The 24,310-nt window shown below is 40.2% G+C and overlaps 3 protein-coding genes across 4 annotated transcripts in view; 2 read left to right on the forward strand and 1 right to left on the reverse strand.

Moving 5' to 3' along the window:
- Window positions 1-997: 997 nt before the first annotated feature.
- Window positions 998-3,883, forward strand: cd8b (cd8 beta; the record flags this gene model as incomplete). Its single annotated transcript, XM_079266041.1, has 5 exons — window positions 998-1,052; window positions 2,279-2,629; window positions 3,217-3,309; window positions 3,617-3,706; window positions 3,846-3,883. 5 exons carry the CDS (start codon window positions 998-1,000, stop codon window positions 3,881-3,883), a joined length of 627 nt encoding a protein of 208 aa, XP_079122167.1.
- Window positions 3,884-11,873: 7,990 nt separating this feature from the next.
- Window positions 11,874-14,075, forward strand: cd8a (CD8a molecule). The gene is made up of 6 exons (XM_079266518.1): window positions 11,874-11,951; window positions 12,100-12,426; window positions 12,513-12,620; window positions 12,714-12,821; window positions 12,999-13,038; window positions 13,578-14,075. Exons 1-6 carry the CDS (start codon window positions 11,909-11,911, stop codon window positions 13,624-13,626), a joined length of 675 nt encoding a protein of 224 aa, XP_079122644.1. The 5' UTR covers window positions 11,874-11,908; the 3' UTR covers window positions 13,627-14,075.
- A 504-nt stretch (window positions 14,076-14,579) lies between these two features.
- The window catches only part of cast (calpastatin), a 28,509-nt gene continuing 18,778 nt past the window's right edge, over window positions 14,580-24,310 (reverse strand). The window contains exons 11-37 of one of the 2 annotated variants that reach the window (XM_079297170.1): window positions 24,137-24,295; window positions 23,857-23,922; window positions 23,635-23,778; window positions 23,405-23,509; window positions 23,136-23,252; window positions 22,917-23,012; window positions 22,719-22,817; window positions 22,116-22,214; window positions 21,847-21,951; window positions 21,578-21,694; window positions 21,348-21,461; window positions 20,632-20,745; window positions 20,404-20,454; window positions 20,021-20,116; window positions 19,715-19,921; window positions 19,456-19,560; window positions 19,195-19,311; window positions 18,874-18,987; window positions 18,625-18,732; window positions 18,431-18,535; window positions 18,221-18,313; window positions 17,690-17,737; window positions 17,416-17,571; window positions 16,629-16,715; window positions 16,280-16,309; window positions 15,899-16,010; window positions 14,580-15,798 (exon numbers count right to left, since the gene is read on the reverse strand). In XM_079297170.1, coding sequence (XP_079153296.1) covers window positions 15,912-16,010; window positions 16,280-16,309; window positions 16,629-16,715; window positions 17,416-17,571; window positions 17,690-17,737; window positions 18,221-18,313; window positions 18,431-18,535; window positions 18,625-18,732; window positions 18,874-18,987; window positions 19,195-19,311; window positions 19,456-19,560; window positions 19,715-19,921; window positions 20,021-20,116; window positions 20,404-20,454; window positions 20,632-20,745; window positions 21,348-21,461; window positions 21,578-21,694; window positions 21,847-21,951; window positions 22,116-22,214; window positions 22,719-22,817; window positions 22,917-23,012; window positions 23,136-23,252; window positions 23,405-23,509; window positions 23,635-23,778; window positions 23,857-23,922; window positions 24,137-24,295 — 2,751 coding nt within the window. In that variant the 3' untranslated portion in view covers window positions 14,580-15,798; window positions 15,899-15,911. The remainder of the gene's footprint in view (window positions 15,799-15,898; window positions 16,011-16,279; window positions 16,310-16,628; window positions 16,716-17,415; window positions 17,572-17,689; window positions 17,738-18,220; window positions 18,314-18,430; window positions 18,536-18,624; window positions 18,733-18,873; window positions 18,988-19,194; window positions 19,312-19,455; window positions 19,561-19,714; window positions 19,922-20,020; window positions 20,117-20,403; window positions 20,455-20,631; window positions 20,746-21,347; window positions 21,462-21,577; window positions 21,695-21,846; window positions 21,952-22,115; window positions 22,215-22,718; window positions 22,818-22,916; window positions 23,013-23,135; window positions 23,253-23,404; window positions 23,510-23,634; window positions 23,779-23,856; window positions 23,923-24,136; window positions 24,296-24,310) is intronic. The other variant, XM_079297171.1, reaches the window with a different exon arrangement.

Below are 24,310 nucleotides of genomic sequence, written 5' to 3' on the forward strand. Positions count from 1 at the left end.
GAGGGCAGCTTCTTTAAAATACAAGTTGAACTGAAAAACATATTCACTTTGTTTAACTAACTGACTAATGAGTTAACGAATGAGAATAAATGATTTCACCATCAAACTATTTTACGTTTTATGTTTTCCTGGTTTAATCTAAACAAATGTACCTATTCACACAAGACATGTGAAATACTACAACATCAGTTTGTCACTGGGTTTTGTTGTGCGTTCTCAATGTGTGCCTTGATGCACTTTACTCCCCGCACTTTCTACAAAGTTAAAGAAGTGAGTTATTAGACAGAACAGAAGAAGCTGTGTACACACCCGAGCGAATATCGAACAGTAATGGACAGAATTGTGGTTCAGGATTTGTATCCCTGATCCTTTGTTTCCTGTAGTTTATGCTCTACATTGATATTCCCTCGCCGTGCTCTGCAGTGAGGCGTGAAGCTGCATATGTGTGGGACTCTGCTGTGCTCTAGGTCGTGCACCTGGGCAGAGACCACAGTGCTGCAAACTGCTGCTCTGTGAACATACAACTTTTATATTGTTTGATATGTGGTACCATGTCAGCCCTGATGAACCACTCAGCTGTTTGTCATGATCACTGTATGTATGTCATGTATTCAAACAGCAGCTTTTAAGCAACATGTGATGAAAACTAAATTATTCTTTGTTGGGTATGAACTTTTTAAGTGAACAGAGTCAAGTATTCTTTATGGTACTTTTTTTGCCACATTTTGCACATTTCAAATTAAGTTTTCTTTGCTGTGTGTATGTATGTGTGTGTGTGTGTGTGTGCGCGCCCTTGTCTGGTGTATGGCCCACTCTGATAGGCCCTGTGTGTGTGTCACACTTGGGTGTTACCTTGACGACTCAAGGGCCATGTCAGCTCAGTTCCTCCCATCATCTCTGACAGATAGATATCAGGAAGAGAAGGTATCAGCACCGTCCCTCAGCTGTACCTTTCAAGAAGCACAGACGCGTACAGAGACAGTGGTGACCGGACAAAATGATGGTGCTGCCACTGGCATGGACACTGCTGACGGCATCGCTGTGGACATTAGGTAAGACCACGAAGCTTCTCTGCCACAGGCGAGCTCGGCTTCATGGCTCTGTCAGGGGCCAGTAGAGGCAGTAGCAGGGATGTGTTGTTGTCTACTCAACTTGAAGCTTTTCTGAAGTTTAACTTGAATAATGTTTGAATTTGTCGAAAACAGTCATAACCATCGTATGTGCTAAGATGTGAAATTTGTTTTTAAAAGTCCAACCGATGACTCGGAAGGTTTACAAAGTATGACGGCGTAGCCTTTGGTTCATTTGCTACAACTGTAATAGTCAAACTACCACGGGAGTTTATTTTATTTTATATCTCAGAATTGTACAACTGTACTGGTATAAGTACTGTTATTTTATTATTTACATTAATGTAATGTACTGTAATGTACAACCTGGATTAAAGGTTAAATTACGAGGGTAACAATACACTAGCTGTTCGTGCTCTGCGGTAGATCTGTCAATTTAATATTTACATTTATTTATATATTATAGCTCTATCAAGGCATTGAAATGAATTGTATTTGTACTGTGTAGCGCAACTCATTGGATACAGATTAAATCAATTCTGTGCAATCTTAAATGTTACGCAATTTGTGCAGTTGATACGTTTTGGTAAAACTATCATCCAAATGACTTTAGTTCCAGTGAGCCTTAACCTTTCTCAGCCTGGAAGCCTTTGAATTTCTACTCGTCTTTAGATATTTCATAAGACGAGCGATTGCAACAGGTATATGCCTCCACACCTTACTCGAAGAAATGAAACAGCTCTTCCAATGAAGGCATTCCTTAAACGTTGCATAAATGCCAAATTGCTGGCATTTGAAAGATGTTCAACAGGTTTCTTCATAGTCGGGGTTTACTTTCCATTCTTGCAACACCTTTGGTTGTAGTTGTAGTGTTTCGATACCATATTGCCAAATATGTTTGTAATTGTACGTGCTTTTACTTTTACAATTAGTCTTTATTTTGTTGAATCAGAAAGACTGCAGATGCACTGTTACTCAAGGCCTTTCCTCAAACATTTCTTAACACCAAGTGATGGACAAGTCAGCTTGAGACATGAAGAAAAGTAACCCTTTTTGGGATGATACACAATTCTTGGGAGTTTGTGTGTTTGGCCTTGACGTTGCTGTTGTGTGTTAGAGCCCTGACTGTTAACGATATGTGACCCTGTAGAGAATGTTTATCGTACCACGACCCTGCGTCTCAAACATCTCTTTATTTCATCTCCTAGGTTCGAGCCAGATCCTGCAGCGAGAACCCATCAAGATTCGTTATCCCGAGATCCTCAGCACAGAGGCTATCGAGTGTGACTGCACTAACATCTCATGTGACTCTGTCTACTGGTTCCGCAGTATTCAGGACCACCGCAAACTAGAGTTCCTAGGCAAATGCAACAACGCTGACCGTACTCACCACGGGGCTGATGTGGACAAAACACGCTTCAAATTAAGCAAGCAGAGCATGTCCTTTATGCTACGCATCATCAACGTGACAGAAAAGGACACAGGGATTTATTCTTGCGTTCTCAAGGACAGGCAAAACACAGAAATGTGGAAGCCCGGGATTCTTCTTCGGCCAGGAGGTTGGTGTGCTGAAATCTCAAGCGCTTCATTTGCAGGAGTTAAAAGTCGAGTCAAGTATCGAGCGGCCGTGAGAGTTTGAGTACGTCTGTCTGGAGTCAGGTGGCAGATGGAGGAGTAAATGATTTAAGGGGCTAAATGTCTACTGTCCTTAGAAATAAGTGATGTTTATCCTTTTTCTTATTAGATCTGACCAAAATCTTGGATCTTTATATCGTTTGTCTTGCTTACCTGGGTGCAGCAGTCTTATACAACCACAAAGACTCAATGGATGCTCCAAACAACCTCTTCAGCTCTCAACACACTGACTGATGTTATTGCTTTTGTTGAGGGAGAAATATTAGTAATTTCAATGTTACTTTGGATTGTGGTTGCGCAGACAAACAACATGCATGATGTATTTGTAGAGAAGATTTCTTGATGAGATCCTTGTCAGGATAATTCTTATGATAAACAAAGATGGGGAAATAGGGACAGGTCAAAAATGACTGGGTTCTCCTTTAATCTCTCGAACAGATTCTTTACATTGTCGTTTCACTGGCGTTTAGTTATTACTTGTCTTTACGGTTATTTGGTCTTTACCTTACAGTGATCCCTCCAACATCAGCTCCCCTCCCTAAGACAAAACCCAAACCACCAGTCAAGCCAGTGTGCCGCTGCCCGACGGAGAATCCTTCACCGGGTAAGGTTTTTGATTAAAGGACACAAAGTGCTTGTATGCTAATGTTTGTGTAAGTTGTATGACGCTCTGCTGCTTACAAATGTAGACTTTACATGTGTCTTGTGATGTATAAACACATTCATCTGTGAATATAGTGTAACGGTATAAATCGTGTGCACTGTACCAGATTGCGATGCTGTAGATACAATAGAGGAGGTAGTTTTTATACAGACAATGTAATGACAGGAAGTGATAACTATCAGATGATTGATTATATCGCCTGGCAATGCAACAAGCTTTAATACAGCATGTACCATATTTGCTGCAGATGGCTGCGGCTCCCTGGTTCTGTGGCCATCGGTTGGACTTGTTGCGGCCCTGGCTCTAGCGCTCATCTGCACACTGTACTACTTCAGCCGTGAGTAGTCCTCCAGCGATTCAGCATGTTCTGCTCACGAATGTCAAACTAGTCGAACAGCGTTGGAATATAAGTTTGAAAAGTATTTTGTTGCAACTCTGAAGTGTTTTCTTTTGTTTGTACACATTCTTGCTTTTAGGGCTCCCCAAAAAATGTCGGCACCACTTCATGAAGTAGGTCGATTTCCACAAATAGTAAAAATATCTGTTGTTTTTCCTGCAAAATCAACAAAAAAAAATATTTTCGAGATTCTTTACATTCCGCTGTAGTTTAATCTCTTTCTTTTGTTTTAGGTAGTTGACCCGACAGTTCTGCATCTACAGCTTGTATCTGACTGAAGGTATGTACCTTATGTGTGTAACTTTATTTATCTATATATATATATAATATTCACTGTATGTGTGATATTTATCGCCTTACAAAATGTTTTCAGGTTTAAGTAACATCCAGTGGAGCATGAAGAAGATGAAGATCCCTGAAGAACACCTCTGCTAACGACATGTCCTGTTCATGAACAGCTAAATGTGTGCCAGTCGGAGAAGACTTTCATGCTTTCAAGAGCAGCAACCATGTGTAACATATTGTAATATATTGGCTGTTTTGTGTTAAATAACTTACAAGACAGCTCCAGAGCTTCGCCATGTTCAATTCTAAACTCTGTGCTACAACTTTAAGTCTATTACATGTTTGTTTTTTTTGCCAATATGCAGATGACATCATCATTTATCCAGGTGCTTTTTCAATTAAGCCGGTCTTGTGATCTGTAGCATTGGTTTTAAAATGATTATTATTTCAGAACAAAAAATTGCAGTTTTCTCAAAACCCGAAATCTGTTTATTTACATACAAAAAACACAGCTGAAATCAAACACAGTATATTTGCTCATTTGCTTTTGACTCGCTTCGGTATCTATTTGTGTTTTTCTTTTAAAATAGTACTGTCAAGTTTCAGGAAGGATAATTCTGTTAAATCAATAAAATTGTACATGTCGAATCATTCATTGGTGACGCTCTTCTTTTTATCGGTCTTTATAAAAGTTTTTGTATTATCTGTTATTAAACACATAGAGACATTTTATAAATGCAATTGGCGTGTCGGCATGTACATTGGGATGCCAAAAGGCAGAGTTACCAACAGATTAATGAAGCTTTGACACCTTGCTCAAGGGCACACAGGTATAACCTCGAGGCCAAACACTGCGTGTGTCTCCAACGACAGTTATGACTCGTGCACAGATAAACAAGAACCCCTATGTTTCAAAATGTTTGCAGTGGTGTATCATTCGTTTACCAGATTTCTGTGCACGTTTATGGAAAAGAACAGAAAGAGGTTTGGAAGTGGGTGTTGTACATCCATCGTCAATATTCTGTTTGACGGAAGTTGAGTAGGTGACCTTTGATGTGTAAACGTGCATCGCGTTCAGTTTCTGTTGAACTGCCTCCAGTTTGTGCCAAGAAGCGTGATTGTGTAATAATAAATTACAGGCTACAAAGCAGTTTTATAGCAAAGTGTGTATCTCTTGCTATCCCTCTCTCCCTCTCTCTCTCTCTCTCTCTCTCTCACAAACACACACACACACACCAGCAGCACACGCGTACACCTGTGCGATTGAGGGGTGTGAAGAAATGACTGAGTTGGTGGTTGCTCAGGTCTCAGGGAGTGTGCGCGACCTTTTCCTGTGAGCCGGAGAGAGAGGAGAGACTGAGCCGTCTTCACTGAGATGCTATCGCTTTGCTCAGCTTTGAGCTCTTCATCTACTCTCTGCAACAAAAAGACCACAAAAACACCACAAACCGAACCACAAGCACTGACAGAGACACAGAGAAAGACAGAGACAGCGTTACAGTTTTGAAATGAGTACAGTAAGAAAGAAAACGTAAAACTACAAGACACTTCTTTTAGCAGTATGTTTAATTGGATATAATACAATATCATACAATTATATGATCATTGCATTTAAGTATTGAATACATGATTATTAATTAAGGATAAAATATGCATTAAATGAGCAAAATCAAACAAATTATCCATCAACACTTGTCATGTAAAACTGCTGCCTGAATGTTGAACTACATATACAATCACAGTAAAGTAGACCAAGATCACATTCAGTCGCCTGCTACACTCATTGGGTGGACAAAATCATTGAAACACGTCTCAGTATCACGCAATAAAGTTCATCAGCACCACAAACGACAGCCTCAAAAAAGCAGACAATGTGGGATCAACCTCTCTAATCATATATTATTATCGTTCTGTGTCAACGCTTGAGGAAATCATTTGTTCACATTCGTCCGTTCAAGGAAACATGATTGAATGCAGATGGCAGCAATAGATTTGTAAGACAGACACAGAGGATTTATTTCTGCTGTATATTTAAAACACAAGACACGATACAAAAAATAACACCTGCAGAGATGTACACAATATATTTTTTATGAACCATTTGTGTGTTTTGTATGCTGCACATTCTTCTGGTAAAGAAATACCACACACCGACATGTGCAATTATTTTACTATTACTACTACAGTAAGTATCATTTTAGTCAAATTAAAAGATCACACTTGTACATTTGTATATTAGTGTTTATGTATATGTATTTGTACTTACTTAGTTTATATGCTCTTTACTTTTTACTGTCTCTATTCATCAGTATTTCATTCTGTCCCATTTCCCATCTGGGGATTAATAAAGGATTATATTGTCTTTTAAAAGTATTAAATGTATTAGATACACCCGACGGTAATAAACTGTACATGAAGGCGTAACGGTTCCTCTCAAGGTATCTTGTAACTTTAACCATTTCAACTGAACACCTGTTCATCTCAGAGGACAAGAAGCGTAAACGTCAGGGGAGCACAAAATGTGGCCGATGTTAAACTGAAGCATAAATGCATGTGTCGACATTTTACTGTAATATTTTTTTCTGTTATATATTTAAATTGTGACTTTATCACGTGAAACACAATTTCACGTAATAAATTCTCATTTACTCATATGTGACAATAAACAAGTTACATTGGAAATGCACGATTTGACATTGAAAAATGTCTCCCCTGCTTTTCTACAAGACATAGTTTACATACGTTCATGATTATGAATAATATATGTATTAAATAAATGAATATACACCATGCTGTATATTAAAAACACAGTTCCATTGCATTTAAATGGTGCAACAAGAACACACATCATCAAATCAAGTCAATATTGAATTCAAATATGTAAATGTAAGCTTCACTGTTAAATGAATCATAAACATACTGTGACACGAGGTAGTTTGTGGTGAAACAACATATTGTTTAATATGTCAGCTCATATTTTACAGGATCAACTGTGATGTATTTCAACGGTAAAGTTGTCACACATTAATGTAACAATCAAAGTCACAAACTATACAAAAGAGAGTCCACTGGACGACTAATCTATACACAATATATTCACATTACAGGCAATTATTGTTTTCTGAAAAGATAAACATAAATCATTAAACATAAAATTTCAAATATTTGTTGACCAAATTTCTGCTTTGTTAGCAAAAGGTCAATTTAAATCCAAAAATGTATTTTCAAAACCCACCCATACAATCCTAACAGGAAGTCTTAGTAACAGAAGAAACTATGAACAAACATCTATTTACAGGCATTCGGTTCTCCCATTTCCGAACTCTCCATTTCTACTTACTCCTCCTTTGCTCTCGGTTTCCTTTTCACAACTTTGTATCCCTTAATGCCAGGACAGGTGAGCCAAAGTGATGAGGAACTGGCAAACAGGCTCATTGATGTTGATTTACTGGTTTTAAGGATGCTGCTATTCTCAGGTCGTAAAGGCGTCGCTTCTCACTGCATTTGAATGTCAAGCTATGCGATGCGACTATCGAAGGTACTCTTTCTCACTGGCTTCCCCTGGTCACCCACACACACACACACACACACACACACACACACACACACCATACACACACACACACACACACGCAGATGTAAGTTTCAGGTTGGAGACCCCCTGTATGACTAAGATAGGGAAGCCCAGATGTGTTTGTGAGTGACTCAAACCCGAAACAGAGGTATGGAAAGGTGAAGTGGGCTAACTGAGAGCCTTTTGATGGGTCTTCCCTCTAACACAAAGCATCAACAGAATCCCCTGCTTACTGAAAACACCTCAACCTGGTTTGCATCATGGTTCCATTAGAAGCAACGTCAAAGTAATTTATACAAAAACAAACTCTAAAGAAATTTAAATGAACAATCTGCAGCTGCAATTTGAGGATATATTGGGATGAGGTGAAGAACATGTAAATGAGACAGTCTCTCTCTCTCTCTCTCTCGCTCTCTCTCTCTCTCGCTCTCTCTCTCTCTCTGTCTCTCTCTCTCTCTCTCTCTCTCTCTCTCTCTCTCGCTCTCTCTCGCTCTTTGTTTGTTTCTTTCCGTCTCTCTCCGCCCACCCGTGGAACAGATAAATGGCCCACAAAAAAGCAAAATGTCAGCACTTGTTGCCCATTACCAAATCGGTGCATTTACTTTCCACCACTGAACAGGAAATAGGATGGGCCTTGGGTTGCGCAATAGCCGCTGTCGCGCGCTCAGTTCATCTGAAGGGAGTTTCACTTCCCTGTTAAACAAGCTTTCACATGAAGTGACAGATGGCATGGTGCTTGATTGTTGCTATGGGTAGAAGCGATGTCCTTTGTTGTGAATGGAAAATGCTATTTTACAACCTGCAGTCCTATTTTCATCCCGAGTGGTTGTGCTAAGATTTTACCAGTTCAACACAGCTTTACACATTCTGAAGCAAACATGTAGTCATCTGGAAAACAAAGACGAACAAGTAGCTCTCCAAACTCTTAAAGGTAAACTCCAGAAATGTAGTATTCCATTTCCATAAAGTTAAAGTTTGCGGAATTACAAGAGAGATTTTCAAAAACGATTGTCTTGTGGGTGTGTGGGTGTGTGTGTGTGTGTGCAACTGTTGTCAGCATATTTGTTATTTTGTTATGTATACATATATTTTTTTACTATAAATTCTATAAAAATGTTTGATTGTTGAATGTTCTTTACTTAAACGGTCAGTTGTGTTGCATGTTAAGACAGGTGCCTTCATGTGTCACACACTTTCAGATATGCTGCCTCAGAGATCTGAGAAAGAGGAACGTTATACAGACCAACCGAGAGAACATCTTGGCTGTGCTGAAGCTCTAAATTAGGATGTGTTTTTTTATCACATTACCAGCTGCTTTGCTGAATATCAAAAGCATACAACATGTTCAATTCAGTGGCCTCTTAAGCTTTGGTATGAACCTTGTTGATAAATCAATAGGATATGGTGTGTAATAGACATAAGACATCATTCAGAATAACATACACTTCCTGAAAATATGACTCTCTCTGATGTCCAGAACTTCAGAATGCGTGATGGAGACATTACAGCGCATTTAAGTAGGTTATTTGTCTCCTTTGTTGGTTCTCAGAGGAAAGACACAGTGTGTTGGGGAGGAAGAGCAGACTGGATGGAGATGAGGACATCTAGGTGAGGAGAGGCGGAACTGAAAAACACTGCTGGTGCACAGCTGGAAACTGCAACAATCAAATGATTTGATTTTATATTTGAATGATTGTTTGCCTGCAATGTGTGTTGCAAGGTAGGCAATAGTACAGCATACAGCATATTGAAAAAGGTCACAGTATAGTACATGTAGTATATGTCAAATGAAGTATGAACAAGTCAAATTATATATATATATATATATATATATATATATATATATATATTATGTACATTTTTTGACATTTTATGCCGTACTATACTTTTTTACTCAGCCTTTTTCATGACATAGTAAACTATGGCTTTTTATACATTTCATGAAATATTATGCTGATATTTTGTTGGTCACATAGCACACTACTTACTCTACATACTTCTTATTACATTTCATGACGTACTATACTTTGACTTTTTATCATATTTTATTCATAATATTCTATGCCATGTCTTTCTTTATTACATTTGATGGAATACCGAACTTTGACATTTGAACGACATACTATGTTTGGACTTTTTTTGACATCATATGGCAAAATGTATTGTTCCTTTCGTTGACGTTTTATGACATATTCTAAACTGTGTTGTTTTTATGAAACACTGTACAATGATATTTTTTGTGAGATATTTTTAATATGAAATTTTTGACGACATTTTGGACAAACTTTTTTTATGACATAACATTTCATAGAATGAGTCATAGTATAGTATGCCAAAATACTTTTAATGATATTTAAGGACACACTACGCTAGGACGTTTTTATTACATACATACTTTGACTTTTTCATGAAATTCCATGATGTACTATACAAAGACTGTTTTATGACATTCATGCCATAAATATACGAACTTTCTTCAACATTTTATAAGACATACTAGTACAACTTTTTATTACATACTCTACTATGATTTAATTCTGACATTCAATGGCATACCATATGCCTTTTTTAAGACACATCATTTTGTTTTATAACATTTTATGACATACTTTAATGTCATTTTATTACATTTCCTGCTTTCAAGCAGCAATCTAACAGCACCACAATTTACATATATAACCAAATATGGGGGGTGGGGGGATTATGATTTTGTTATGATAATAAAATATGATGACAAACATTTGAAGCATATGAAAACCTCACATGGAGCTTTGAATGTAAAAAACTAAAAATAGGCATTCCGTATGTAGGGTAATGTAGGGTAATTTAATTAATTTATGGGTGACTGTGGCTAAGTGGAGAGCAGGGCCGTCCTTCAATCAGAGGCTCGGTGGTTCGATCCCCGGCTCCGCTAGTTGCATGTCGATGTGTCCTTGAGCAAGACACTTAAACCAAAAATGTCTCCTGTAACATTCACACTCCTACGGTGTGTGAAAGTGAATTGTAAGTCGCTTTGGATGAAAGTGTTTGCTAAATGGCTGTAATGTAATGTGGGTACTGCTGCTCCAAGGTAATATTTAATAAATATTAATATGCCAAATAATCCTCCTGGATTATAAAAGCATTTTCACAGCTGGAAGGCAAAACACCTGCTACTGTGATGTTGTTCCCTTTCTCTACTTTACATACAAAATAATGGCAACATTTTCAGATGTTGTCTTTTCTCTCTTTATTTGCATATTTTGTATGGAGGGTAATCCAAACATAGCAGAATACTAGCAATTACTTTTATATTGTGATACTTGGATGAGGTCATTGATTGCATTTTCTCACAGATAAGTAGTTATCGTATCAGATTACATTTTTAAAGCAACCCTCCCATCCCCGATGAGAATCATGTATGAAGTAATTTACACCACACAAGGGAAAACAGCGACAACCATTGGTGCAACATATTAGCTGCAAGCAGATTTGTCTTCAAATGAGTTTCTTAAACTCTACAATCTTACACTAATTGTGAGTATTGTGTATATTATTAGCTGTTGCACTCATGCCCATCAGCCACGATTCATTTCTTTCCTCCTGATGTTGCTCGTGAGCTTGATCCTATCGCTAACTTAAATGTTCATCCACAGATGGTTTGGATTCCCTCTGACAATAACAGCAGGAAAAGTATTACAAAAGTGATATAAAACGGCATGTTCCTTCTAAAATGAATCTTTTATTTTCAAAAGATATTATAAATCCTTTCACAGCTTCTCCGTGTCACATCAAAAAACAGGAGGGAGGTCAAATACAGCTGTAGAACAGTGACCCTGCAGCTGTTAAAGGTCACTTTAACAGCGGCAGATGTTTGCCTATACATTGGGTATAAAGTCAGGTCTCTTGAAATTCACTATTTGATTTGTGCAGAAACAGTGTGGAGTTGTGTTTGTGGGCTGCAACACAGACTGTTTTCAGTTCCTATCCCATCCGTCTCAGCCTACAACCTACACACTGCTGCGTTTGTGTTTGTAGTTCGCGGATCAAATTGTGCCGCTCGATGCTTCAAACCAAAGGGTGAGGAGTGAAGATCGGTGGGCTCGACTTCAAACATCTTGCAGACCACTATCGTGCTTGCAGGAGGTCTCTGCAAGGCTCCGCTGCAATGATCCCATTTGACACAGCAGAGAAGAAGGTAACAGCTGGGGCGTGGTTTGGTATCTCACTGAATTATCTTCTAGCAGGCTCCAGCAAACACCACAAAGACTTGTTTGGCAGCTGTTGATGTCTGCAACTATAAAATGAACCAAACGTGGATTCTGGTGATTCTGGTCTTTTGTCAAAGTAAGTTTAACTTGAATTTTGAAATCTTTTCACTACCGTGTAGCAGCTTTAAAGTGTCCTCTGGTCTGTTTCTTAGTCTTCCTCTTGTGGGTGCCTGAAAACAGGGAAATAACTGATATAACTGCTGCCATTTCATCACATCTTTTAGAAATGACTTCAGGAGCTGGTGAAGAAATAACGGCGAAGGAAGGGGACCCGGTTGAAATCAAGTGTAAGCCTAAAGAAGAGGGCAGCATGATCGTCTGGTTTCGAGTTCTTGACAATGGGATGGACTTCATTGCATCTTTCAGCAAAGAGGGATTCCCAAAGTCACCCGTGGCCTCCTTCCCCTCCACTTTCAGTCAACCAAGGATTCGTGATAATATCTTAACGCTGAAGTCATTCAAGAGATCTCGTGACAGCGGCATTTACAGCTGTGCGTCTCTCATTAAAGGGAATGAAATGCGATTCGGCGAAGTAATCCGACTGGTCGGAGGTGAGTTCTGTTTCATATATTTGGTCAAATGATTTGATGGATGCTTTTTAGTATCACTTGCCATCACGTCTCTTCACTTTCATCAGAAAAAGTTGAAGTCGCATCAGAAGCACCACAGATCATCATCACTGTGCCAACTCAATGCACAACTGCCACACCATGCGTTTGTAACACGATTGAGGATAAGAAGCAAGGTAAATACTCACGATCACAATTAGGGCCTTATTATCTTCATATGTATGATGCTGTGTGGAGGAACAGTTGGTAAATGAGCACATACTCTGCAGGGGAAACCAGTCCTCAAATGTTTTGTTCTCCAATCATACTGGGCTCAATGGCCGCCAGCTGTGGCCTTCTTCTTCTGCTCCTAATCATCGCCATCCTGTACTGCAACCGTAAGTTCATTTGATATCTAAAATGTTCTTACATTACGTTTAAAACGGAGTCAATATATGTCTTCGGAAAGCTGAAGATTGTTTAAATTCTTTTTCTGTTTTTTCTGCTTTTCTTCATTTAAAACCTGAATGATTTTGCTGTAATGTGTCATGATTTGCAACACTTTGGATTTGTAGGAATAAGAACACGGAGATGCCCACACCATTACAAAAGAAAGTAAGTTGTTTATTTTAATCTAACATTGTATCTATTAGGGCCATCGGCAAGATTTTAGGAGAACTGAGGTAATTAGTCAAAGTCTTCCCAGACACTAAAATGAAAGTGTGAAAAAATAGTAATTCATTATTTAGTTTTTTTCCCATATTTATTTTTGGAGTGAGCTGTTCAGTAATATTGCTGCAAGTTTTTTAATAATAAATAAAGTTATTTAAAGGAAATTACTCTGAAAATCTAAAATTGTTGATGTTGTTGGTGGAATAGTGTTTTAATTCTAAATGCTGTTTCAAAGCCTTCTCCACACCAACAGGAATATTGGTGGGGAAATGTTGATTTCTTAACTTATCAAACCCAATGTCTCACATGTCATAACAGATGTAACATTAAAAAACATTACGGAAGACAGAACCTCAGCGCCTTCAACTGTAGCTACGGCCCTGCGTTCCCTTTGTAATGCCATTGTGACTTCATAACCGAGTCACTGAAATAAGCTAATAATTCATGTTGTTTATTTTAAATACCCTGCTTATCTCTTGTAGACCGCAGATGGCTCCTGGAAAACAAATGATGACCAACAGACACGTTTAACTTAGACGGTGTCATTTCTCCAAACAGCAACTATTGTACAGTGTTGTGTTGCAGATGATTTTAATCCCATTTGCACTTTAATGGCATTCATGGTGAATATTTTGCTGCCAACTTAAAAAGTTCTGATTGTAACAGAAGCTATGAAAAGTTTTTAAGGTGCTTCAAGGATTCACTGTATCAAATCCTTTCAAAGATCATCAACATCCAGTTTTAACTGCATTGTGGTTGACGAACGGTGACGCTGCGCCATCACATTTAGACTGAACTCTTTAATGAAATAACATGAAATGTCAATTTATCCAATCCTAATAAATGTAATCGTAATAGAAACCACTGAAGTCCTGAGAATATTAGAAGTGAGCACTCTGATGAACATTGATTTTGAAATAATTATGTTAAAAGTGTATAATTAATTTTGCTTTTGTACTGAGCCAAATATATTTCTTAAATGTTACTGTACTGTCTTTAAGTTCTGCTATTTCAAGATTTTCAGAAATAACTTAGCTTTCCTTTTGCTTGAAAAAAATAAAATGATTTAGAATAACTTGTAATGTTTATTTTTTTAAATTTCTATTAGTTTTATTTAATTACGCCAAAGTAAATTTTTCTATGGTTTCGAAGTATCGAGGAACAAGTATGAAACATGGTTTTCTTCATTAGAATAGGATGTACCGTATTTTCAAATTGGGTTTTGGAACTTAACTTAAAAGATTGTAAAAAAGATTTCAAAAAAATTTCAATGTACAACAAATTGTATGTGTGTTTATTTATTTTAAGGATTTGTTTCTGCACATCAAACCCACTCATTTGCATCCCCCTCTGTCGTTCAGGGTCTTGGCACAGAAATACAAAGTTTTAAATGAAGTTTATATGTCATGTAAAACTTCAGCCCGATTCAAAAGGAAGTGCGCTGCTACAAGTGTATGCAGAGTGAAAAACCACAAAGTCAGAAGTAGAGAAAGATACTTTCAAAGGAGATTCTGTTCAATTTAATACAGTCACACAATTCACACACTTCCCTTGCACCTTTTGAAAAACGGTGTTTATTAATTTCCTGCTGTATTAATTACACTTTCTTCCACAAATTAAGGCAGTTCGTGTAAGCTTTTGTTTATCATTTTAGGCACAAATGGTAGAAACCAGACTACATATGGCAACTACACCATTAACATTTTAAATCTTTTTTAATTTAATTAGTATTCCCACATCTAAAATACCACTCAGATCTTTTGAATCACACCCACACACAACCTTTGACATGAAAAACAAACACACCTGGGGACAGTATATCGATTTCTTTTACTTTACAGTTGAAAGCCCTTTGTAAATTATACAGTGTTGTCTTATAGAGAGCACAAATCTTTTCTTTTCTGTACAGTATACAAACAAGGGCAGTCAACAAAGCGTGTTTTTTTTAGACCCTTCTTTTAACAGATATTCTCTACTGTAAGAAAAAAGCATTTGTCAAAAGCTCTCAGACACAGAATTAAGCAGAACACCTCCTGGAAATCCTCCACATATTTAATTATGTAAACTATATTTTGTCCAAAATACAAGCAAACTAAGCTGTACACTAATGTCTTAATGGCATCTGACCACATCGTGATAGAAAAGTTGGCTTTTCTGTGTACATCAAGATTGCACAAACATCCCGATACTATACACCCACTTCGCACTGCTCACATGAAAGCTGACGGTTACCACTGCTCCAACCAACGTCACAACACCACCAGGCTTACATAAGCAGCATGTCGTGATATTGTGTCATTGGAAAAACTGTCATCTGAGCTGTACATGCAGGACTCTAGAAGAGCAGCGCCTCCCTTTCGCTCGGCACCCTCAACACACCAGCTAACAAACAACGGTTTTCACTTGACTTAAACTCCTCTCTTTCTTTACAGTCTCCCCCCTTTCACTCATTCTCCACCTTGTTTTTCATTTTTACTTTCTCCAAAGACCCAAACCTTTTCATCCTTAAATACACGCGAAACCGAGCAAAAAAAAGGCACCGCATGCAGAGGTGTGTGTTGAGCAAGTGTTATGGGTATGTCTAGGTTTGTCTTTTATCAACGATATATTCTTGACGATTTAGAAAAAATAGAATCCTTATCCAGAAAGCAGCTCCCTCACTGCCGAGTCCCTGTGGCCGGGAGGACAAACTGCGCTGACGACCTGCAACACGTGACACATTCAGCAGTCAGCGGAAAGGCGTTCATCGTGTTGAGCATCTTTTTAAAATCGGGGTCAAATTGAGCAAAACATGAGAACAAACCTCACCACAGGGTCTAGCTCCGGCCTCCCTTCTTTGCAGATTTCGGCACAACGTCTGAGCTTTGCTGAGCCGGTAGCTGCTCAGAGGCAGACGGCTCCTCTGCCTGGTGTTTCTGAAATGCATGATTAAAATATAAAAATATAGAAAAGGAAAAGAAGAAGCAGCGCCTTTGCGTGGAACAACACTACAGATTGAATGCAATTATTTCGGGGAATTAACATGATTCAAAGCAGAGAATGCATAACATGCAGCTTTTTGCAGGCTCCACCGATAGAGATATTTGTTTTCACTTTGATTTGATTATAAGCGCACAGATGATTTTTGTCCATTGTCGTGCATGCAAGTGAATTCTTGTCTTCATGCAGCCGGCAATTTGCTTACTTTAGACTTTGACTTTGACTTGCTCTTGCTCTGTAACAAAGTCAACACTTTGGTTAGGCTCAACAACTCCTCATTGCTCCTCATGAGGTGACCACAGATACAGTTAGTGCCAGTAAACAACCTGTAGAGGGCGCCATTGACAATACAAGCTGAACGTGTTGACGTGCCGCAAAGGAATCAAACTCAGGCTGCTGCCAAGGACTCTCGTTCCAATCGACTTGGGGTTTTCCCCAATTTACCGGATGAGCTAGCGATCGCCCCGTCTATCACTCTTTAACTTTTACTGTGCAGGTTTAGTCATCCGATGGCATAATCTTACGTCTTGATCTCACACAGATCTTCTATTTACCTTCGGTTTGTCCGTCTTAGATTTGAACTCTGGCGTGTCTGGGAGCAGAGTGTCAGACAGGGCCACCAGAACAGGACCGGCCATTGGCTAGGAAACAATAAGAAATACATAAATGTAAACAAACGTATCAAACATGTTCAGCTCGAAATACATTCATGTACTGAACTAATACAATTGTTGAAGTAAGAATCTGTAAGAAGGCCTGTTTCTTATTCCCCCTCAGGTCACGGTCACACATTCGATGCGATGCAAAGATGCACACTGACCTGCCACACGCTCACGTCATCATTACATCAGCTTACCTGCCACATTCTGGTAACACAGTACCATTACTTGGATTCATAACTGTAATATAATTACTGTGTTGGAAATTGTAATCCCGTACAGTGTAACAATATTACAGTAATGCGTTCCTGCCCAACACTGTTAGCAAGTTCGGTAACTTAAAACTCAACTGGAAGAGAACATGAAGGCTTTTAGTCTTATTTAATACATGAGGTAATGGTGCATTTCAGCCCATTGTGGCCGAAATTAATATTATAACAACAAACACTAGAAAAATGATCCTGGCAAAGCTCGTTTTCTCCACCCATTTCTTTTTTGTTTCCGTAGAAAAGCACGGGTGGAACTAAAATATTAACTGTGGCTCATAAAGTGTGAGCCAGTAAGCCATTCCAGCGAGCACAGAACCCGTCTCACCTAACTTTAATGTGACCAACATTAGTTTCACCCGTGCTTCTCTCACTATGTCGTGTTGAAATGTGTTGCTGTATATTTTCTGTGCTACCTTCAGGGGCTCTGAGTCCAGCACAGGAGCTTCCAGCTTTGTCATGACAGCACATGATGCAGCGGGTGCAGCGGGTGCAGCGGGTGCAGCGGGCTTGGGAGCAACAGAGAAGTCACTGGACAGCAGGTCCAAGGCGGTTTTATCATCCATAGTCTTCTACGGAAAGACAGCAAATCAAACGATGAGCATGTTGTATATGGACAGTGTACTGTATGTCAGTTAACAGTGCTTGACTGCCTCCTGTCATATTCTGGTGGTGCGAGTGCATGTTTACCTCCTTGGGTGCTGGTGCAGCTGCTTTTGCCTTTGTGTCTGCCATTTGCTTTAAAATGAAATTGGTGAACATTAGACGCACAGTAAAATGACTATTAATAACAAGCATGTCCTGTGCATTCAAATCAACACCCTCACACAGTGCTTTTGCCCCGGATTAAAAAGACAGTTACTCAGCAACTGTTGTGCAGAAACATTAAAACTAAAATACATGCAACCATTATATTATATTCTTACGACTAACAGCAGCTGCTTAACAAAACTTAAACTTGTCGATAAACAAGACAGGCTAGCAGCTCTTTCAGGTTGTACTCAGGGTAAAAGTCAGGGGAGCTCAACATTTATTAGGATCATCTGGAAAACATGAATGTTTGTACAAAACGTCTTGGCAAACCATCAGGCTGTTTGTGTAGCTATTTCAGTCTAGGACAAAGTGGACTGACTTTTTAGTGGTTGAAGTATGAACTTCCAAGAATTAACCCCCCAGCAGGACTGCCAACAGTAACGGAAAGAGTAAGAAGAGTTTTATTACCTTAAGCTCTTCCTCAATGAGTCGATACTCTGGTGGCAGGGAGTCGTCTCTCTCCCCCATTTTAATCAGCCTCTCTTCCACGACCTTTTTCTCCTGCAAAAAACAATACAAATCGGGACAGTTGACGTGACTGCCATAGACTATTTTTCTGAGCACAAATTGAAAATATTCTCGGCCGTGCTGGCTATTCTCTTGATGCACGCTGGCTACCTTGACAATGTCTTTGGCGGGAGGTGGTGCGGGCTGAGGGGCTGGTGCAATGTCCTTCAAGGTGTCTGACAGAGCATCCAGGGCACTGCCTGCTCCACCGGGCAGCTGAATGCACAAACACAAAAAAAAGGCACTGATGTAACTGCAGGGTTTTAGAGAGTCTAAAAAGGCTCCAGTCGTTCTTGTGCATTTACCTCTGGTTCAGTTTCTGTGGGAGCACAAACAGCGGACTTCACTGTCGGAGCGGCAGATGAGGAAACAAATTCTGCCGCCATGGCATTCAAAACGAAGTCTGCAGAGGGCTGAGGGAGTGACGGAATGAAGTGTATCAAATCCCTGCAGGACCCTACATTTCAAATAGTTTTGACTTCTATCGAAAAGTATCTGTGCATCACATTGTATTATTTAGGGCTGCAGTAACCAGTGCTAGATCCACAGTGTACCTGTGCAGGAGGAGCTGAGGGGGTGACGACAGGAGCCTGGACAGCAGGAGCTGATGAACATGTCGTGAAGCCTTCAGACAAAATGTCCATAGCCTCACCAGCACCCATGGTAGGCTGCAGAAAGAGGGGAGGATGAAGAGAAATGATGAGGCGCTTCTCTTTCAAAACAGCACATGATGAAGATGGAACTTCATAGTGTTTTCATCTCCATTTAAACATCAAATGAGAGAACAAAAGACATCTACCTGCACCTTGATCATTGTGCTCTGATAATTAAAAAGCAGTTTACATTGCTTGTCAGTGAATTTGTCCCCGTCTCACCTCAGGTTTTGGAGCAGGCAGTTTTTTTAGTTCGGCCTCATTGAACCTGTACTCTGGAGGAAGTGTATCATCCCTCTCCCCGAGGAGCACACCCTTTTCCTTCTTGAGTTTGTCCTCCTATGAAGAAGGAACAGAGGAGGGAATAAGATATTTCCTGGTGCAGTTATTGAATACATTCAGTAATTGATTCTGGATGGAGATGAAATTGTGTCTTGACTGGGCTGTCCACTAGAGAGGCAGTGTGGCTGCTTGTTCTCCTACCGAGACGATGTCCTCAGGTCTGAGTTCGGGAAGCTCAGGTTTTGGTTTGTCTTCTGGCAGCGTGTCAACAAGAGCGCTGAGAGCATCCAGAGACATAGAGTCATCCTGAGCAGAGAACAAGAGACTGATCTGTCATATATTCATGGTTTAACTGTTGAAAAAAACGTCTCTACCACGCAAGAGAGACAAGGCAATGTGGATAAAGCCCAGAGAAAAGCGGGGGAGGGGGGGGGGGATTTGTAAATTTCCTGTATCTCACCTGACCATACTTTTGCTTGCCATCAGTGGCATCCTTTCCTGCAGCCATTTTCTTACCAGGAGGAGCAGCATGACATACAGCCATAACGGGCTCTACTTTCTGCTGTACCGTGACAGTCGGCAAATCAAGTCCAGCCTCCAGAGAGAAATCATCCGAGACGTTGCCCATCTTGGCTTTTTTATCAGCAGGAGGAACTGCAGGGGCTTTCTACAACAACCAGCAGAGAGAACATTTGACAGATTGCTATGTGTGTGCAACATACATACAATTGTGTCTGTTGTTACCAGTAACAGATCTACAGTGTACCTTTGCAGGAAGAGGAGCATGTACAGCGGGCGCTGCTTCAGCGGTGATGAAGTCTCCAGACAAAATGCCCAGAGCCTCACCAGTACCCATGGAAGGCTGCACAAGGTGGACACAGAAGATAAATATATATATATATATATTGTATATCAATATCTTGTTGTTACTGTATTTATATTACAGTGATACATAAGCACCTTAAAGTGAATATGCCTCGGTCTCACCTCAGGTTTTGGAGGAGAGAGACCAGGACAGGAAGTATATAATGTAACTGGGATAGTGTTGATGGTAAGTGAATTAAGTCGTAACATGCAAGAGGGGGTCAAATAACCACTTCGCTTTTCATTTCATACAAATGCAAAAAGTATTTTTGTATCCTCAATTACCGTATCAGTTTTGGGTTTTTCTTGTCGTTGCTCCGGTGGACAAACTGTTTTCTGCAGGAACACAAGGACATACAGTGAGACATGTAGATTGAAGAAAGACATGGGCGAATGCACAGAAAGGCATGCACAGCTGAGAATACGATATATTTCAATTTATTCTATTAACTCAGTAGGGAGACACACACTGTGGAAGGACAAATTGTTTGACACACACACCAATAGTTTTACCTCTGGTGTCGTTTTGGTAGGAGGCGGGGCAGGAGCCTGAACTCCAGAAGCTTTAGTTGGAGCCACAAAATCTTCAAGAAGTAGATCGATAGCTGACAAATCCTCTACTTTGGTCTAAAAAAACAGAAATAACAGCTTTCAGCAATGAAAAAGTGAAATTAAATGAAAAATAGGAATCTAAAATAACAGTTCAACATTTTATATATACACCCTTTTTTCCCCCCGGGACTTAGAGAAGAGGATCAATACCTCACTCACTCTGTGAGATGAATATGAAGCTGGGAAAGGGTTAGCTTAGCTTAGCATAAAGACTAGAAACAGGAGGAATAAGCTAGCCTGGCTACGTCCAAAAGCAGAATGTGTTGTTTTTACACTTCAGTATATTTGTGGGTTAATTAAGCAAACAAGATATGACATGTTAATCTGTGATCTTTAGAGGTGCTGGTAGGCAGATGTTTTTTACTTTTGCACAGAGCCAGGAAAGCTGTTTCCCCAGTTCCATTCTTGATGCTAAGCTAACCGGCTGCAGCTTCATTTGAGATACAGACATGAGAGTGGAATGAATCTTCTTGGCAAACTGAGCACCAACAAATGCCAAATGCCATCATCCATATTGTTTCTGAATACATTTCATAATTTCATCTGCTGGAATGATTCATCTGTTCATCACCCTGCAGATTTTGGCGACAGGTACCAGTGCTAGATCCACAGTGTACCTGTGCAGGAGGAGCTGAGGGAGTGATGACAGGAGCCTGGACGGCAGGAGCTGATGAACATGTCGTGAAGCCTTCAGACAAAATGTCCATAGCCTCACCAGCACCCATGGTAGGCTGCAGAAAGAGGGGAGGAAAGAGACTGTTCATTTCACACGTGTGCATCCTTTGTAAGAGCAAAACCCGCTTCAGAATACTCTGAATAGCCTTGAATTCATTTGTCCCGGTCGCACCTCAGGTTTTGGAGCAGGTAGTTTTTTGAGTTTGTCCTCTTTGAACCTGTAATCTGGAGCAATTGAGTCCTCTCTCTCTCCTACAAGCACACCCTTCTCCTTCTTGTGTTTCTCCTCCTATGAAAAAGGAAAAGAAGATGAAATAATTGCGCCAGGTGAGTCTTTCAGTGAGGAGTTGACACCACAAATGCAACCAATATGCCAACAGCAGAAGGCTTTCTGCGAGCAGAAGCTGTGAACTCTGTGCATGTGGCTGCTTGTTCTCCTACCGAGACGATGTCCTCAGGTCTGAGTTCGGGAAGTTCAGGTTTTGGTTTGTCTTCTGGCAGCGTGTCAACAAGAGCGCTGAGAGCATCCAGAGACATAGAGTCATCCTGAGCAGAGAACAAGAGACTGATCTGTCATACATTTATGGTTTAACTGTTGAAAAAAAGGTCTCTACCACGCAAGAGAGACAAGGCAATGTGGATAAACACAAACGACAGGGAGAGAAAAGCGGGGGAGGGGGGGAGGGATTTGTAAATTTCCTGTATCTCACCTGACCATACTTTTGCTTGCCATCAGTGGCATCCTTTCCTGCATCCATTTTCTTACCAGGAGGAGCAGCATGACATACAGCCATAACGGGCTCTACTTTCTGCACCAGAAAACAGAGATGGCATTAAACGTCATATTAATGGCTAAAGGTGTCGCTGGATGGGCACAACATTCTGTGACAAACATTCATGGTTCCCAGACAATCTCTTGACTTTTCCTCTTAGAAACGTTAACGTTGTACCTGGTAAATATCACCACGTTTAGCGTTGTTATTGTGAGCAGGATGTTAGCATTTAGCTCCATAGCCCAACGTGCAGCCTCACGGAGCCGATAGCATGGCTGTAGACTTTTATTTGCTTTTTTTTCCCCAAATCGGCCTCAATGCTTTATTGCTAGCAGTTTCTGTCCGCACCTGGATTACTTAGATACTTTTGAATAAATCTGAATGTGCCAACATCTGAAGACATAAGAAGCATCTTTTTTTTCGATGATGTCCAAATGAATCCAGTCTGTGATATGGACTTTTATTCTCAATGTACAGAGCTGATCAACATTAGACCAGCTAAGAGACGCTTGCGGGAGAGGAGATGTGAGCTTGCTGTACCGTGACAGTCGGCAAATCAAGTCCAGCCTCCAGAGAGAAATCATCCGAGACGTTGCCCATCTTGGCTTTTTTATCAGCAGGAGGAACTGCAGGGGCTTTCTACAACAACCAGCAGAGAGAACATTTGACAGATTGCTATGTGTGTGCAATATACATACAATTGTGTCTGTTGTTACCAGTAACAGATCTACAGTGTACCTTTGCAGGAAGAGGAGCATGTACAGCGGGCGCTGCTTCAGCGGTCATGAAGTCTCCAGACAAAATGCCCAGAGCCTCACCAGTACCCATGGAAGGCTGCACAAGGTGGACACAGAAGATAAATAAATATATATATATTGTATTTCAATATCTTGTTGTTACTGTATTTATATTACAGTGATACATAAGCACCTTAAAGTGAATATGCCTCGGTCTCACCTCAGGTTTTGGAGCAGGCATTTCTTTTAGTACGTCCTCTTTGAACCTGTAATCTGGAGCAATTGAGTCCTCTCTCTCTCCTACAAGCACACCCTTCTCCTTCTTGTGTTTCTCCTCCTATGAAAAAGGAAAAGAAGATGAAATAGTTGCGCCAGGTGAGTCTTTCAGTGAGGAGTTGACACCACAAATGCAACCAATATGCCAACAGCAGAAGGCTTTCTGCGAACAGAAGCTGTGAACTCTGTGCATGTGAGTGTTTGTTCTCCTACCGAGACGATGTCCTCAGGTCTGATTTCGGGGAGTTCAGGTTTTGGTTTGTCTTCTGGCAGCGTGTCAACAAGAGCGCTGAGAGCATCCAGAGACATAGAGTCATCCTGAGGAGAGAGAGAACAGGACAGGAAGTTAAAAATGTACTAATCTTTCACATATAGTTTAACTACATAAATATGAAGAGGACGAGGACATGGGTACACAGAATCTTGTCCACTTCAGCTCCTACCCCGTCAGTCTTGGGCTTGGTGTCCAGTTTGGTATCCAGTGCAGACATCAGAGAGAAATCACCCGAGACTTTCTCCATCTTGGGTTTTTCATCAGCTGGAGGACACACAGCCACTGGGGAAACTTTTGCAGGAGTTTGAGGTTTCTGCACCAGAGACACGACGTTAGACAGTGAAATGCTAAGCTCCTGCAGTCAGAGACTTCAAAGTTGATTTTACTTTACCTTTACAGGAGGTGGAGCAAAGTTAGCAGGGCCAGCTGATGAGGCGCTGACGACACATTCCTTTTTCTACATATTTCATGAAGAAAAATACCGGATGGGAATTTGTTAGACGACTAAAAAAGCACAAAACTCGGCCTTCGATTTCATGCAAGAACGTCATGTGTATATTCAGGGCGCATTCTGTCTTCAACAGAGATGCCAAACTGGGAATTGTTAGTGTGGACTTTTTGTCAAAAGAGTACATGGTGTGTAATGGTGGGATATGCTTGAAGAGTCTGACCTCTTCAGCTCCTACCCCGTCAGTCTTGGGCTTGGTGTCCACTTTGGTATCCAGTGCAGACATCAGAGAGAAATCACCCGAGACGTTCTCCATCTTGGGTTTTTTATCAGCTGGAGGACACACGGCCACTGGGGAAACTTTTGCAGGAGTTTGAAGTTTCTGCACCAGAGACAC

The sequence above is a fragment of the Melanostigma gelatinosum genome (assembly GCF_949748355.1).
Source record: "Melanostigma gelatinosum genome assembly, chromosome: 3".
NCBI classification, from domain to species: Eukaryota; Metazoa; Chordata; class Actinopteri; order Perciformes; family Zoarcidae; genus Melanostigma; species Melanostigma gelatinosum.

Coding starts and splice junctions, on each gene's coding strand:
- cd8a (XM_079266518.1), top strand. CDS start 11,909: ATGAACCAAACGTGGATTCTGGTGATTCTGGTCTTTTGTCAAA. Junction 12,621..12,713: donor GATTGAGGATAAGAAGCAAG/GTAAATACTCAC, acceptor CATACTCTGCAG/GGGAAACCAGTCCTCAAATG. Junction 12,822..12,998: donor CGCCATCCTGTACTGCAACC/GTAAGTTCATTT, acceptor TTGGATTTGTAG/GAATAAGAACACGGAGATGC.